Source organism: Corapipo altera, unplaced genomic scaffold (genome assembly GCF_003945725.1).
Source record: "Corapipo altera isolate COAL_440 unplaced genomic scaffold, ASM394572v1 2b, whole genome shotgun sequence".
Taxonomy (NCBI): domain Eukaryota; kingdom Metazoa; phylum Chordata; class Aves; order Passeriformes; family Pipridae; genus Corapipo; species Corapipo altera.
The window spans coordinates 28,695,013-28,713,181 of NW_020884874.1; the positions used below are offsets into that span (position 1 = coordinate 28,695,013).

The 18,169-nt window shown below is 37.6% G+C and overlaps 1 protein-coding gene across 6 annotated transcripts in view; it reads right to left on the reverse strand.

Annotated features, from left to right (window-relative positions):
• Positions 1-18,169, reverse strand: part of UST (uronyl 2-sulfotransferase) — a 224,599-nt gene that overhangs the window by 112,680 nt on the left and 93,750 nt on the right. For all 6 annotated transcript variants that reach the window (XR_003532016.1, XR_003532017.1, XM_027669880.1 and 3 more), the window contains exon 5: positions 13,209-13,362. Coding sequence is in view for 4 of the 6 variants with exons in the window: in XM_027669880.1 (XP_027525681.1) it covers positions 13,209-13,362 (154 nt within the window). In the remaining 2 variants the exon portion in view is untranslated. The remainder of the gene's footprint in view (positions 1-13,208; positions 13,363-18,169) is intronic.

Here is an 18,169-nt window from a genome sequence, read left to right on the forward strand (position 1 = left end):
ATTACGCTGGTTTTAGTAGAAGTCCACAAAAAATAGTTTTAACAATATAAAAGTTTAAAAGAGGCTTATTAGAACAAATATCAGAGTTCTGAATACTAAAGATATCATCAGAGAGAAGAAATCCATGAGCCAAAAGGAAATGAATTTAATTGACAATGAGCATTAAATATTATTGCTTTCATATATCCCAGCAGGAAAGAGGCAAAACAAACACATTCCATTTGCCTTTTTTTTTACAGGACTTCATGTGAAAAGAATCGGGAAGGAAAATGCTTACTTTCTTCAATATAAATCTTCAAAATAAAAGAGTATATACATGGAGAAGGAAAGATATGCCACATGAATCTAAAAAAAATTATTGCAGGCTTCAGGAAAGAAGTATTTTTTAAAAAATTATTAAGCTTCTTTCATCTGCAGATGTAGCAAAAGTAAAGAAATTTTCAGTGAAGAAAATTAACATTGGCTGGCTGATGCATGTTTCATTGAAACAGTTACAGGTTAGATTATCTGCTCTCATGAACTGCAGTAATACAATTCCCTTTTGATGACGCTAAAGGAAGAGGGGCTGTATCCAACAGCTCATGACATGTCCCTCAATAATCCAGTCACATCAAGCACACTGTCTAGCAAAAAAAACCAACAAAAACCTGCTGTTGACCTCTCCATTAAAAAAGAGTACAGGTTATAAATTCCTTTGGTTTTGACTATTTTTTTTAAATTAGATGATAAATCACAAAAAGAACAGTAATGGCTTTTAAGAGAGCAGTTCCTCATAGCAGTAAAGTCTAAATGTCTTTCATGTCCTTGACCTACCGCTTTGTGGTGGCACTTTACCACAAGCCTCTTGAAAGGTGAGAAAACAACCAGAAGTTCGAGTTGTGTGCTATTTCTGCTTTCTTATCAGTCTTCTGCACAGCATCTACTGACTTGGAATCTCTCCATCTCTCAGGGCTGAAATGCAAAAGGAGCTGCAGAGGAGAGAAGAAATTCACACTGCTTCTGCACGTGGCTTCCCTGCTGCTGCAACTGGAGGTGGTTTCTGTTCTGCTGCCCTGATATAGTTTCCCTAGTTAAAATCTTCCCCCTGCTGAACAGTTCTAATGCTTTTCTGGAAAATTACTAATACTTTGCATCATTCACAGAACTGCCATTCTGAATAGCAGACACCAAATGGAACCTATTGATTCTACTTTTCAGTTTGACAAGACTATCACTGTACTGACAACACCAAGTATTAAAAAACTCCTAAAATTACCAGGTTCAGAAGCATAAATAATGTTCCTATTGGCCTCTTTTTTAAATTTTTTTTTAATCTTCAGTTGTCTGCTGAAGTTCTTTTTTATAACTATGAAAAACAAAACCATACCTCCCTTCCCACACAGAAACCCATCTCAGGTGCTATGGCTTCAGAAAGTTCAGCAAGTCACAAGATCAAGTATAAAATCACTAAGGTTAATACATCTGCTAGGAAGAGGAAAAAAGTGTAAAATATGCTCTTTTTTCCCCTTTCCGTTTATCAAAGACATTGATTCTTCGTATTACATTCTCAAGAAATTTTGTTCATGTTTTTTTCCTTCAGCTATGGATAAGCACTTTAGTTTTCTTTTTTCAAAGAAAACAGAAAATAATTTTGAAAAAATAATAATATCATTTAACAATCCATCTTCACCATGGAAAGTTTCCTATTTGCCACTGGTTAGTGGATTTTTCCCCAAGAAAAAGGAAATTACTCTTGACAAGCTCAGTTATGAATAGCGGCTGGCTTTACTTGGATCAGAGTTCATAGGAAAAACTTGTGTTCAAGGTAACCTGACTAGACTGTGTTTCAGTAATTCACTGAGCAGTAAGCAGCTTTGCTGAAACAATGTCAGTCCACTTTCCAGAGTCCTGAACAACAAATAATCAGCCAATATCCTTTGTTGGGTTTTTTGGTGGTTTGTTTTTGATTTTATACAAAGCAACTATATTTACAAGGGATAGAGGAGCTTTGAAAATACTAGTAAACAAAAAAAAAAAAGCAATGCTTAGAATAATAGAAAAAGTAAACAATGCTTTTACTTCAAAGGAGATTTTCACTATATTGTTCATGGGTAAAATATTCCCTCAGCTGACACAGCAGGTCTACTGCTTATCATGAAAGATGGAATTACCTTTTCATTCAAGATATGCACCTACTACTCCCATGATAGCTCATGACCACACAACATCAACAAATTGGTGAGGGATGTATGCATTTTTGAACAAGGTAATTCAACTACAAATAGCCATCTTAAAGGAAAAAAAGCACATTTGAAACAGCTGATGCCTGTTTCTCGGGGTTTTTTCACATTTCTTTCTTTAAATAATGTGGAATTACAAGGAAGACAATTAAAAATTATTTCCTGGCAGCAATATCCTTCCTTACTTGACTGACTAAAAGGAAACAATGGCCAAATGCCCTGAACCCCAACTCAGTGACAACGAATACAGTTTTGCAGTTTAGCACATGTTGTTCCCTCATATTTTCTCCTGGTAACATTATCTCACCAAGTTATGAAAAATTGCCTTTATTTTCTCTTTTGAATTTGAGTAAAATCCACCACAAAAAGGCTGAAGGAATCAGGGTGCACATAGCTTTCTGAAAGACTTCCTTTGACCATCAATATCCCTCAGATGACTGGGGTTATTTCTATTGGGTTTCCAGTTCATTAAGGTGCCAAGATGCCTTAGAGCACATGGTTTGAATCCATACTTGTTTCAGGGAACAGAAGCCATTAGTCCTCCCACTGCACTAAGCAGCAGAACCTGCCAACTGCTCTTTTGACTGCAATTGCTTATCGGCCTGGCAGAGAAGCCAATCTGTCACCTCACTGTGTGAAGTCCTTCATCCTTCCATAGCCCTTCAGGAAGAAAATGAGAAGGGAGGACACCTAATATGAGTCTGGAGCCTCCATACTGAAACTGTTCATCTAACTGAAGCTCTTAGTATGCTGAGATCCTTACAACACAATTCACACTCTTGCAAAAAAAATCTTTCAGAAGGAAAAACAAAAACAACTGCAGCAATACCTTTTATGCCAAGATGGAAAATCTGATTGCTGGAATATCTGACACCTGAAGAGCAGTCCTATAGGAAAGCACACCAGCCACTTGTCAGGCAGGGCCAAGCAACCAGAGGGAACATCCCAATCCACTTGCCAACACAAACCTATGGCATTTAGTTGTTTTTGTAGAAACACAAATGCTCACCTCTACATTGTAGAAGAATACTGAAGCAAATAGAGCAAGAACAGACAGACAGTACCTGAAAGGAGCGCGTAATCCTGTGCTTCAGCAGGCCCTGGGGTCCATGTGAGCTGGGACCAGGACAAGGCACAGGATTTTACTCTGTAGCTTACAATGAACCTTACAGACTTCAGAAAAACTAGGATAAGCTAAGTTTTGAGTATGTCTGGGCACTGATGTCCCTTTTTTCCACAAAATGGCATCTCCACTTCATATGGTTTCAACTTAAACTACTTCAGTGTCTTAAAAATACAGAATTCAGAAGTGTGACCCACTCATTCTGCAGTCAACAGAAGAGTCCACACTACCACCAAAAAATTACACAACAGGAAAATATTTTGTTTACAACAAACACCTAAACCCCAGGAGAGCCTTGGATGCTTTTATAATAACACAGCTATCCCTCACCACGTCAGCCATGCACCGCGGGCAGGCAGTTTTCCTAATTCCACCACCCTGCATTCTCCCTGCCATCCACCACCTCAAAGCTTCAGCTTTGCTTTAGCTAATAAGTTTTAGAGATCAGGATCTCAGCTTATTTCACTTTGCTGGCAGCACGGACAGCCAGAAAACTGAGTATAAACCACAAAATGGAAAGAGGAAGGCAAATGACAGACAAGGAATAAAATGGGCTAATAAATTAAGTTTTATTTTCATGGATTGTCAGTTCCTTCAGGTTTTGACACCTACAGAGGGAAGTATCTGACTGCCTGAAATTACATTATCATGCCACTGCCTGAACACATTCAATTTACTGGCAGTTATACTGTCCCTCTCTGCCCTTCCTCTGTCAGGAGTAAAAGGTTCTGCAGTTTCCTTCCCCATCACACTCTCAATGAAAGAGTTTTCATTTAAGCTGGTTAGAGCACATGGAAAAAGAAACAGGTCTACTCCTAGCAAGGTGTGTACTTAGGTTTTATAGTCAGGTTTTCTAGGGACAGCTATCATGATTTCATTAGACAAGTCTTCAAAAAAATGTTTTAATTAAACATGAATATAATGCTAAACATTTCAAAAAGTCTGACTCCTAGTTCTGAGTGCACACTCACGCATATACATATATTATTACATCATATTTTTTAGAGGGACTATGTGCTGGTCAATGCCACATCTCTCTAATTCAGGCCATGTATAAACTGTAACTTTAAAAATATTAACTTTAAAATGCATACTAACAGAAATGGAAATTGGAGGCATTCTTTTCCTCTGGATGATAAACCATTCCAGTTCTAAAAATCATTCTATTTCAACTTAGGACAAACAAAATATTAATAATTAGTTTTACTTGATGACTACTGAAGACTACTCTTCAGCTTCATAATGCACATAGTTGGACCATGCACCGAAGATAATTGATATGAATTCTTATCACACACAATCCTCTTGTTTTCATTCACGTACAACAGTTACTTGTCAGCTAATTATCATTGTAAAGTCATCACCTACCGAGAACCATGTAAGTGTTATCTCCTTAGATGTGTCTTCCTGTTGCTTTCAGGTTAACAAAGTTCTGAAAACTCAAATACTCAAATTGAGACTTACTATCAAACACCTGAAAGTCATCCATTCTGAAACTACTGTAAATCAAAACCAAGAGACTTCTAGTTTCTGAAAAGCATGCACTTAAAAAAATGTTTTAACCCACTATCTTAAAGATTTTTACATCTTCTGTTTTGGTATCTTTACTTTTAGCAGTGCATAATGAAAGCTGTGGAAGCATTTTATACTTTAAAGGCACTTGTATCTTAGTTTTTAAAGATAAATTTGAGAATAGTTGTGACAGCATTAACAACTAGTAGCTTCAGCATCAGTTTGGATCTTACAAAAATTCATTTGATCGGCAGAGCTGTAAGACAACAAAGCCTTATCCACTATGGCATATACCCAAGAACACTCAACTACTTTAAAGTCAAGATGCAACACATTAAACTGGAGATGTCTATAATTGTAACAATCTTATATAAATCAGCTAGCAGCAGATTTTATTTGCAAGCATGTAATTACAAAGTTTGATTTGACTCACCCAGAGCAATCACTAATTTCAGAAAATTGGTATGGGATATGAGGAACATTTAGCATACACACAGGAACCTTTTCTGGGTAAGCCTGAGGCTTCAGATATGTATTTATCAGCTATTTTCTAATGAAGAGGTCTTGCTCTGGTAATTAATAACTCTTGAAGGCTACATAGTTAGACTTTTTAAAATAGAGTAGAGTAGAATATTTCAGCTGGAAGGAGCCTACAAGGATCACCTAGTCCAACTGCCTGACCAACTCAGGGCTGACTGAAAGTTAAAGCATGTTTTTACAGGTGTTGTCCAAATGGCTCTTAAATGTTGAAATGCCTCGGGCATTGACCATCTCTCTAGGAAGCCTGTTCCAGTGTTTGATCACTCCCTCTGTAAAGAAATGTTTCCTTTTTGAATACATATAAACTGTTATTCACAACAATGATGAGCAAGGACTTCACAGTTTAACTACATGTTGTCCTAACTATCACCATCTTTCTGTTCTTTCCTGGACCTGGCAACTACCCATTCAAGTTGGGATCCTCTAGGTCTTGCACTGAAACAGCCCACAAGCAATTGTCCTTGATGCCACTTTTCCATGCCTCCTGAGAATTTGTCTTCACATATCTTTTCCCTTGTTTCCTTCCTCCTCATCTGAAAGTCCTAATCTTTGCTGCTCCTCATATAGTAATAATTTCAGCCTTTCATCATTGCTCCTACCCATTACTGAGTATTTTCCCATTCTTCCAAACCCATTTTGGGAAAGGGAGGTCACAAATGTAGGAATTCAAGTGCAGACATACTGGAGATTTATACACAATGAAGCCCTCTGTTTTGCTCTCTATTGCTTTTGATTTGCCTTTTCTGACTGCTACTGAGAACTAAGCTGATGTAGGGTAGAACCATCTACCACACACAAAAGATTTCACTCTCAACCAGCAACAGGCTTTTGAGAATCCATCGTTTTCCATGTGAAATAAGCTTTATCCCCCTAAAACTGCTTTCCCGCCTTCACTGAAGGCAAGACTGGCTTTTATCCTTGGGCTACAAAAGAATGCTCTTTTCTGTTCTATTCTTGTTTCAATCTCCAAGAATATATCTCCTGAAAATATAACACAGACATACTCTCTTCCCTAATACAGTTTACATGGCCTTAGAAAACCAGCATCCATATATAAGACTCTTTGTTCTGTGGATGGGATTTTACACTCTACAAACAGTATCTTTGTATAGAGAAGCTGGAGAAAACTAGTTCCACAGGCTACCACAACAAATAAACACCAAAAAAGAACACAAGAGAGAACATCAAGAGGAACATCATGCTCAGAAAGGGCACAAATAACAAACTCGGCAAAATCACCATAAAAATGAAGATTCACCATTCTCAACTTTACACAGCAAAGTCCTTTAATAAAAGAACTTAAATTACTATATATAGAAATGTCTTAAATAGCACTACCAATACACAGTATATTGTAAGACCTGGTAATAAGGTTAAGTTTGAATAAGAGTGTAGGTACTTAGTGCTTGGACCTCTACTGCTACTTGGTTTCTGGTTTCTTGTGTAGTTTCTTAACATTTGCAACAGCCAGAAATTTTCAGACTAGTATAACGCTGCAAGAAAAAAGTACCTCACCTTTTTTATGTTTTGTTGTTATCATGTACCCTGTCTCCACAAAAAGGAATGCAACACAGAATATTATCACTAAAGTAAAAGTATGGTATTAATCTTATATCTGCTATTAATATAAGCATGTATTTGAATTACATGAAAGATTTTAGTGTTGTTATCTTAACCAATGCTATATTGCTTACTTACTATGTGCTACCAACTCAGACTAGTGAATGAAAGCAGATTAGGAAGGCACACTTTCTTGCTCTTGTATAACTGCATAATGCTGCAATATTTGGAATGCAAACTCCACAGGGGAACATTAAAAAAATACTGGTTTGTAAATTAAAGTAACTGAAAAGTAAATGTCAGCCATGAAAACATTTCCTTCAATATTACATTTTATAAGTTGTTTAATCAGTTCCTCCTCCAGCTGAGGTCTGAATTATCATTAACTTTGTGGTTCAATAATTGATTAATACAAAATGGGAGAATCTAAGGGAAAAAAATGGTGCTTTAAAGCACACACAACAGATGAAAAGCTACAAAAATGGGCCAGAAATTTTGCTGTGAAGAGGTAATGCAGTAAAAGGAAACAGCTGGAGACTATTAAAAGCACTCATTAGAGGGAAGAAGCAGCAAACTGTTCTAATTGGGTCAGCTGACAGGTGGCTGCGCTTCAGCAGTGCCCTCCCGGCAGCCTATTCCCAGCCACAGAGATTGATGCTACTGTGTGATTCTCAAACCAGATCTACAGCTGCAAAGCTACGCTGCAGCTCAGGACTCACTGCAGCATATCCAGTGACCAATTCAAACCAGTTCAGCACCAATATATAACACAGGGAGTAAAATGACTACTGTGTGTACATGGGTATGTAGGGAAAACACGGAGAGGGCATAAAATGTTTAGCTATCGCTCAGAACCCAGTAACTGAAAAATATACTTTTTAATGTATATATTTAACTCCCTAATATCTCGTATGCACTGCACAGATATAGGTAAATCATTTTAACCCCTGCATGCCTCAGATTTCCAATCTAAATTATGTCAACCAGGTTCATAAGATCCTCTCCAAAAGTTCCCAGGTTCAATCAGTGGACACTTGTGAGGTCCTCAGAAGAAAAATCACATAGAGTCATGAACCCTCTATTCCCCCACTCCATCAAATCTGTAAGCAGACAACTCTCTCACTGCCTTTTTTTTTTTTTTTTTTTTAATACAAAAACATTCATGAGACTGACATTTAGAAGACGAAGGTATGGGCTCCATACCATGGTTGCTCCTGAAGGCCATGTCTCTGGCAACTGAAAAGCTTCAAGAAACTTATCTAAAGTCAAGAAGGAAAAAGTTCAGTGATGACCATTGATGGCAACCAGTATTTTGACAATTCACAATACAATTACCCATGGTTAAATATTTCTATTATGCAGATAAACACAAGAAAGAAGACAGCTGCTGTCAGAAAACAAATTGGTAGGAGAGTAGTTTTCATTGTAGATAGAAATTTGAGGATATAAATAAATTTGGTTTATTTTATTTTGTGAATATTCTTCTACTAATGAAAACCATTGTAGTCATAAAAGGATATTCTCAAGAATCAGGAACACAAAAAATTGTTCTATGGAGTTTAACCATTCAGCCTTTTCTATAACTTTGCTAGAAATTTATGAAAGAACCTAAACATCATTGGATTAAATATTTAGCCAGAAAAGCCAATGTTTGTCACAGGAGAGTTTCATTAGGAAGAAGCTTGACTTGAAAGTTCTCTGACATACTCTGAATTTTACTTCCCTTCTTTGCAGTAATCCTAACACACTTTAAACAAATGTTTTAACATTTCATTTAGAAGACAAAAAGACAGATGCTCCTTTATAGGATCACTTGCATGAGTAATCTTTAACATAACTAAGGCTGAATATTGTTAGAATATTTTTATTTTTAGCTGAGAAAAGCAAATTTATTTTCAGAGATGAAGTTGAAAGACTATGCTGAGCCACATAGAGATGTGGTGTAAACTGAACTCGTAATTATATATAATGAAAAGCTGAAAGATCCCATAGGAAGGTGACAAGTTCTTATTTTACTGAATGATTTTTTAAATACAAACTTCCTCACTTCTTACAAATTACTCAGAGACCTTTTACTTGAGTCAGTTAGGAGCCATGCTATTCAGAACCTAACAAAGATCAGAATCCCATGTAACCAGATTTCCTGCAATTCAGGCAACAATGCACAGACCATGGTGCTTCACACACTCATTCAGTCTCAGCTATCTTAGATCAAAGTTTCATCAAATGTTAAGGAAAGATGAAAACCTTTCATATTTGATGTCTCACACTGAAGTTGTAATAAATACTTCATATTTACTAACAACCATTCTGGAAAGGACAATTTTAATACAAAGCTTTCAAATATTTATAGTAGTCCCTCTCTTCATCAGGGGTGCTTCCGACCTTCTGCACTTCCAAGCCTTAAACTAAATCATCTGGTGCATATTTTTCTTTTGCTTGGTACCAGCAGCAGTCACAGCTGTGCTGATAAGGGCTTACTTGCTTTATTGAAGCATATTTACTATAAGAACTCTAGTTCAACCTGTAACACATTCATTACAATGGATTTAAATTAACTTTCATGAATTTATTTCATCTTACAGGACCATAATGTAGGATGAATCTCTCCTGAGTGTGCTTGAGACTTGACCTGAGGTGCTCACCACCATTTCAGACCAGTAATTACCTCTCTGCCATACTCCACACTAACGCGCTGCCACTATTTATTTTGGGGAGGATTGGAAGTGATCTCTTCAGGTGACTGACAGCAACTCACTCCAGCAGAGAAAGTGCTGGGTCAGGACAAGCGGCTGGCTGATCTGGGTAGAGAGTCTCACATTGCAGCAGCTGCCTCTGCCATATCTGACTCATGAATAAAGGGCTTGTTTTCTATCCCGACTTTCAATTAAATTTTGGTAAACACAGACATTTACCAAAACACTTAAAACAATTTATCTGACTCCTGAATGAATGGTTGTTTTCCCTGGACCAGAGTCAAAGCCTGAAGCCCTATTCAGAGAAAATTTCAAATGATCAGTGAACGGTGGAAATTTCTGTCTCTGATCTTTGCAATGTTGGCAGTTCAGATTTTCAATGTTAAAAAAACAGAATGCAAGGTACTACAAGACTTCAAGGTGGTTTTTTTTTTTCAATTCCCTTTTTTTTTGTCTTAAGGATCAGAATCGAGGGGAGGGAATACTTCCATTAGGGATATCACAACTTAGAGGCCAAGCGGGAGTTCAGACATAAAACCTGACCTTAAAATGCTTTTCCTCCCTTAAGAGCCTGTTTTATAGACGTGCTGAGCTCCCACAACTTCACACTGCAGTTTCTGAGAGAACATGCATGCTGCTTTCAGCTTTTCATGGGAGAAGGCCAGTGTTGGCAGCTACTGATGAAGACACCAGGATGGCTTGGAAAGGTTTCCAGACGCCCACACCACCTTCTAAGAGCCAGGAAGCCAAGAACATCGTGGTCGATAAAAGCACAACTAGCCTGTTTTCAAAAGATGTATACCTTTTGCAGGCAAACCTGTCTCTCCTGGTAAAACAGAAAAGTTAAATTTACAGCTTCTTCAATCCATTTTGTAAGTATATAACTACTGTCAACATACAGCTTCTCGGGTTCTCCAGCAATGAACTCAATGTTGTGGAGTAATCAGTAGTTTTGTACTTTTCTAGCTGCTGATCTGAGGCATGAGGAAAGAAGAAAAGTAAAAAGCTTGTATCCTCCCCCTGCTTTCACGTATCTGCTTATGGTCAGGCACACCTCATCCCCAAAAACTTGGGTTTAATGTTGTGATCAATGCTGAAACTACTTACTATGCTAAATCTAAGCTTATCCTTCAAATAGTCCCCTGTAAGAAAGTAATGTTTTTTGGTGAGTTTTGAATTCAAAAAAATATTAGGGAAGAATTGTGATTAGACCAGTCCTGTGCTAAAGTGTTCTATGGGCTCATGCTCAGAGGTAAAATCAGCTGCTTACTTTCTTCACAGCAAGATCAGGCAATTGATTTTGCAGATTTCTGAAGCTATGATTCCAAAAAATCCAATACCTGAATTTTAAAACATATTCCAATAGATTTCCTCACACCACTGAGGAAAAGATTAAAATGCAGTCATGCAATATATGATGTGGTTGGATAGTGCAAGTCTTAAAAATGCTGAACATTCAGAATGAGTGGCTTCCCTTAAAATGAATTTCACTGGCAAGTGCACTATATGTTACTGTGACAGGAGCAACTGCTCTCTTTGAGCAGTGCAAGTGACTGCCAAAGTCTGCCAAGAAGGGGATGGAGGACAGATTCCAAAAACCTTTCCAGGATTCTAACACTGAATTACCAACAGAGAAGATCAAAAAGAAAATGCAAAAATAGGTTTTATTAAGGATGCTGATGGTGCCTCAGACCAACAAACTGTCTTTTGAACAAATTGACTACTGACCTCAGACAGTCACTTTTTATTTCTTTTTCATTATAGTTTTTATACTGATCTGTATGTGCATACATATGTGCATGTGTATATAGATAATTTATTTCTTAAAGAACATACCAATGCAAATGAAAATGCAAGGTGATTTTTATTAGCTTTTAAAACAACAAACAGGAACTATATCTATTCATTTCAGTTCTGCTTGAAGCAAAATTTCACTAGCTGTACATATCACATCTTAAACTGCACAGGTAGTATTGAATTAACACCAACTTTTAAAGAGTCAGTCATAAGAGGTGCCAATCACTGCACTTCAAATGAGAAATAAAGGCACTCAGAGTTAAGTACAGACTGTACCACTCCCTTTTAACATTTTCAAAAGAGAAAATATGTCAGTGCTAAAAAGGTAAATGTTATACTATAAAACCCATCCCACACTAATTTCTGTAACCTCGTTGTCCCATTCACAGGTGAGGAAGGAGAAGTCCAAGCACACACAGCATGCAAAGATTTCCAGCTCTGCACACCAGGAGGTCCAGACCTGCTCAGTTGACACAGGGACCTCTTTGGGATCTCTAGGCACATAGCAAATGAGAAACCCTTTTCAACATTACTGAAATGATTAACGTATAGCAGATGTCATTAAATTTAAGGCTATGCACAGTTACACTGATACCTCCCCCTTCAATTATTCATAATTTATAAGTTTGTCTACAACAGCAGACAACAGTAATAAAGTAAAAAATAAAATCAACACAGCCCCATAACACAGAAAAAAACTCAGCCCTCCTTGGATCCATCTGACCTCAGCTAGGATTGAAACATGTTGTGTGGTAACTTCAGAGCTTTGTTCTCTATGGCTCGTCCACGTATATTGTACTCTACTGCCCCTCCAAAACATCATCAAAACATCCTCTCTTTGTTCTCCAAAAGCTGCAGACCTCTCTTGTTTTGATGTTACGTCTGGCCTGCAACATCTCACAGCAGACCATCAAGCTGTCCTGTCACCACTGTGTTACTGAACCCGCTGCAGGTTCAAGTGTGGCTGAAGGCTGAGTCCAACCTAACTAGATCTCCATTATAGAGAGAGTAAGAACTAATTCCACCATTTTGCCTTTTTAGGGAGGTATCTGTGTGCATGCAAAGAGATCAATATCAAACAAACCAACCATCCCCCTTGCCCTCGTGTTTCTTATTGAGCATTAATTGAACACCTACTGCCATGGTGTTCAATAACTGCTCTACAACAAAGGCTGACAGGTGTTACGACAATTCAGCAGTTGCAAAAAATCAAAACTTATTATAAATACCTTATCTGGCATTATTGCCATCACCTTAATAAAAAAAAAGGCAACAAAACCAAACCAAGAACTGGGATTAGAGCCCTAGTATAAAGAATAGTACAAATAATTTAGCAGCAAGAACGTTAGAGGCTTGGGCGCACTGAATTGCTCTGTTTCACAATTTTCCTCTGAGGCTGCACACTTATAGACATAGTTTCCACCTAAAAGTCTATCTGAATATTCTCAGTGACAAATATAGGCAGAATTATTATATTACGGTACACTGCAAATCCAACTCTGTGAAAGGACTGTAATTCAACAGTGGCAATCTGGGACTTGCTGTCAGCTTATACAAGATTCAAACAATATCAAACAATTCATCAGCAACACTCTCCACAGTAAAGCTGAGCAAACTAAGGACCAGGCAAGACAAAGACAGAGGAAAAAATGGAAGACAGAAGATGCCTCAGTTTCCCACTTTTCAAGCATCCAGTTTGAACATCAGCATCATATAATGATGCAGGGAAATTGGTAATTGAAGCCTTTTATTTAAACATACCAGATATCTTTCCTCCTGCCTCATGCTGGGGGTACGGATCATGTGATTCTGTTCTCCTCTCCAGTCTCCGAATCGTCGAAAAAAATAATTGGATAGGAATCGATTGACAGGATCTCTAATAATATTGATGTACACCGGCTGGTCTCCTCCAAACCTGGTGAGAAGAAAAATGGGTGAATCTCATCAGAAGGTTCCCCACAGGCACGTATCTATTATATCTCACCTGAATCCTTTCAAATTATTTCCTACAGAAATTGAGAGATTTTACAAGGTTAGGAGTGAAACTGAGACTCTTACAACTAGTTATCAAAACTTTGTAAATGCACGTAAGATCTCTTTAGGACAAACAGTAAATATGATATCACATTAAGCTATATGTGTACTACAGACTTTTTGGTTTAAGACCATTTTTTCTACCGTATCAACAGTTTTGCTTCTTGAGTTCTCTCCTTGTTGTTTTCAGATGAAGAAAACATTCTGCAGATGAATCAGAGAACGAGCGTTTCTTCATCTCAGCACATTTGCCATCTGGGAAGTCATGTCAGAGCAGGCACCACCAAACCCTAACTGCCATAAGGCAGACTTGGATCACCTTCACCTGTACAGTAAGTACCGTAACGTGCAAAGGATTTTGCAACACGCAAGCTTTATTCCAAAGGCTTCCTCTGGATGAACTGACAGATATGCATGGTATTTCCACCTTTATATTGCTGGAACTTGTGCAGACCTTCATCCCTTCACCCCCAGCCTGCACCACTAGCTGTATTTGAGGTTATTTCATGGTTACACAAAACCTTATCCCTGTACTGCACTTCATGAACTGTTCTGTGATCAAAATTGAAAAATGGACATTCATGGAAAAGACTCATGGACTACAAACACTGTGAGTTAAAGAATAAAATAAAACAAAACCTTCCTGAATTGAGAAGTTCATATGATAAATTCAACTTGGAATTTGCCTGATCTAACAACATGGACTATGATTCTCCCTCCTGATTTCCCAGTTAAGTGAACAATTCTCACTGAAGCACTAGCATATGCTTTATTTTTGGGAGCTAGAGGACATAGCCACACTAAAGTATTTAAATGCTATTCTGATGATTTTCGGACTCACAATTTAAATATTTTCTTCTAAAATGTAAAATATTAGATTAGAAGAGAGAAAACTGGAGACACTCTTTAGATTAAAAAAACCTCTCAGCCTCTCCTCATTTTTTGAATAAAAAAATATAATAAAAGATCAGGGCTTCTCATAAATATTAAAGAGGAAGCAAAATTGTTTAAAATTAAAAATTCTAGTAAAAGACAATAGAAAAATCTCACAGAATTTCAACTTGATTTTGAATCTGCATGATTCCCCAGGCCTCTAAATACAGTCTGCAAAGGCTTGTCTCATGAATAACTATGTGTATCAGTATTTCATTGACCTCAATGTTGCAGGATCACTGCCATAATTTGAAATTGCACAGACAGCACAAAACTTTGAAACAATCCAATTAAAAACGCAGATGCTCCTTGCTTCCTAATTAGTGCATAGCCCAGTTTGGACACGGGTGTGCAACTGAATTCTTCTCTAAGTTTATCTTTACTGCTTTTTGTTTTTATACAGAAATAAAACCTACATTAAAAAAAAGGCATTCCTGCAATTACCACAGGACAATGAGGGCATAAAGCTTTGACAAAATTTATTCAAATAGAAAGTTTTTGGTGAATGTCATGATTGGTAGCTTTGAAAACTAAACTTTTCAAGTGAAATTTCTGGCAAGAATAGATTGCATCTAAATTACTGAACACATTATCTTCGTGCTGCTTGATGCAGATCAGCAATAATCTAAAGACAGAAGGGAGTGGAGAAGAGCAAAGAAAAGGGGAAGCAATGGAGACAGTAAGAAGGGAGGACAGCAGCAAGTTGTCTAAAGACAGAGACAAAAAGATTACAAGATTCAGAGAAGCAAGAGAGTAGAGATGTCCTACTCTGGGTTTTGTGGAGGATGTTAAGCCTAAGTGTTCATGAGAAGAGTGAAAAATCAAAACCAGACAGCTATTAGTTGTCCAGATAGAAATTTTCAACACATATTGTCTTTTCTGAAGTAAAAGGAGGGGTGAGGTTGCATAACCAATCCACCAAAGTCCCAGAGCCCATCCTTTTGCTGGTAAGGTCATGTCTCTGAAGACAAGGACTGTAAATTCAGTACCAATAGCTCTGAGAAAAAAGGCTCATACAAACTCATCTGTTCCAAGAAGACAGCTGAGATGGGAAGTCACCCTTTCACAAATGCTACAAAGGAACTTCCATTTCTGAGATGGAGACTGTGCATGTCTCCCACCCCCCAAACATGAGACAGCTTGAATTTCTGATTTTCTGCACAATGTAACCAGCCTGGTATACACCCAGCTGCAGTTGCTCCACCAGGCAACAAGCAAGGAATTTTTAGGAAAATTAAGTCTGTTCTGGCTCTTATTCAAATGTGCATTTTTTTAAAACATAGTTTATAAAACTTCAGATTCCAACCATTTGTTTCTATGGAGTGTACTGAGAGTCTTTTAGGAAAGCTAAACAGCAGTCACATAGCATAAAAAATCCTATCCATTAAAAAAATCAATTACCTTAAGCTATTTAGAGAGAAGGGCAAATCAATGCTCCATTTGTTCAAGTATGTTTGGCATATTTTTAGATACTTATCAATCACAACATATTAAACATTACTTAGCTCTCCAGAGTGAAACTTTTCAAATTTCAAATTTATCAGGCATTGGAACGGCCTACCCAGAGAGGTGGTGGATTCACCATCCCTGGAGGTTTTTAAAAAGAGATTGGACGTGGCCCTTAGTGCCATGATATAGTAATTGGAGTTGGATCAGGGGTTGGACTTGATGATCTTGGAGGTCTTTTCCAACCCAATCTATACTATGATACTATGATACTATGATGAAATTAACAACACCCACCTGAAAGTGTTCTTACAAAAAAATACATTTGAGCTCTAATTATACATCATGTCACCTTATTTATACTCAAACACCTATTGTGAATGATTTAAAATGAGGCAGAATCATATTTTCTAGGCTTGAGCAGAAGACTTACCTTATCTGAGTGGGATCATGATGGGATCCTGCATGATGAAGTTACCCGATCCTTCTCAAGTCCAGCAGCACACTGCTGCAACTGGGAGAGTGGGCCAAGACAGCCCCACTCCAGCAGAGCACTGCAAATGTACACACCAAATCCTCTGCAGTGCTCTTCCTGTATTTAACTTCTCCTGATTTATTTAATAAATACTATTAAATTCCATTAGTTTTAACTGCTCTGTTGTGAAAGGTATATTTTTGGAGTCCTCATCAACTAACCTAGAATATTTTCAGGCTTCAATCAATGATGGTTAGGTTCATTAATAATACATTCCCCTATGTCTTTTTTAATAAAAGCAAATTAAAAAAAAAAAAGCTTAAGAAGTATGCCAGATGTTGCAAGCTTGCCTCTTAGAAAAACATCTCAGATAAATTCCAATTTTATTACATGTCAAAACCATTCACAAACCTCTTATGAGTTAGGAAAAAAAAAATCAACCAAAGTGATTTGCTTGGCTTTAAAATGGAGGATTTCTTAGCTTCTATTATTTTTCATTTCACTTCAGCAGGCTGCTGCCCTTCCATTTAGCACAAAACTCTATGCACAAGCAGAAGCAGGTTTCTTCATCCCTGCAGACAAAGTACAACTCCTCAAGGAAAAGATGACTCTTAATCTATTCTCTATAAAAACATTGTCTTCCTCTTACTCTCTTAATGTATGTCTCCCCTTAAACAAACAGATTGGTTGCTAGAAATTCAATACAATGGAAGCAAACCAGAACTGACAGCTACCTAATATTAATAGGGACATGTATATTGTGTCCTTCTTATAAAGGAAGCACAATTTCCTTTTAGTGTTGTACAACTGAGAATCACATGCCAAGAGCACAATTGCCCACCAATTTACTCATCAATTATGTTACAGCTCAATTACCTGCTCTGCAGCACAGCTTCATGGAGAAGTCATGTAAAAACACCAACATACAACTTTCACCTTTTTAGGGCTTAAATAAGATGCAGTTACTTCAAAGTTTATCTTCTGGAAAAGGTATCTTGAAATGAATAGTTTCCATAATGTCTTGCACTAGCATGAACTTGTGTCAAAGCAATCCTTCTCTGCACACAAGGCACCAGGTACCTCTGGGATGGTCCAATTACCTTCCTCAAGGATGGGCTGCAAAGAGGAGTGAGCTGAGGTACTGCCTGACTGGGGCTACATGGTATTGCCAGCCTCCATAATCAAGGAGTTAATCTTCCTGCTTTTGTCTGTAGTGCCTCTCTCCTAGCCTTCACCCTATGTTTTGGTCACGTTTTCAACCTTTTCTTTAGAATTAGGAGAGAAAAAAGGAAAGTGAGTTGATATAGAGCATTTCTATACTGATGCACCTATGTCACCCAGACAGTTATTTCAGTCATAATAGTGCTGCCATAGCTGAACTGGTACAAGGTAGAGCAGACTTCAGTTAGAAACTTTGGCTTCACGAAGCCTTTTCCCTTTCTCACAGACTACTAACTAAGCTGCCTCTCCCCAACAAGCTGAACTAAAATTTATGCCAGTTTCCTTTTTTATTACTGCTCTCTGGTTTATCTTAGACACAAAACAAACAATACAGAGAAGTGATGTAATCAGCTTCCCTGGAAGTGTTGAAAAAACTTGTGGATGCAGCACTCAGGGACATGGTTTAGTGGTGGACTTGGCAGTCTAGGTTAACAGTTGAACTTGATGATCTTAGAGGTCTTTTCCAACCTTAACAAATCTATGATTCTATGAGATAAATATCTTCATTTCAAAACTGCATCTTTGGCTGGCCTGGCCTTCAATGGGACATGTGTGCGGGGATACAAGGTGCCCAGTGGTTCAAGGTTAACAGTAAAATAATGCACATTGGCAC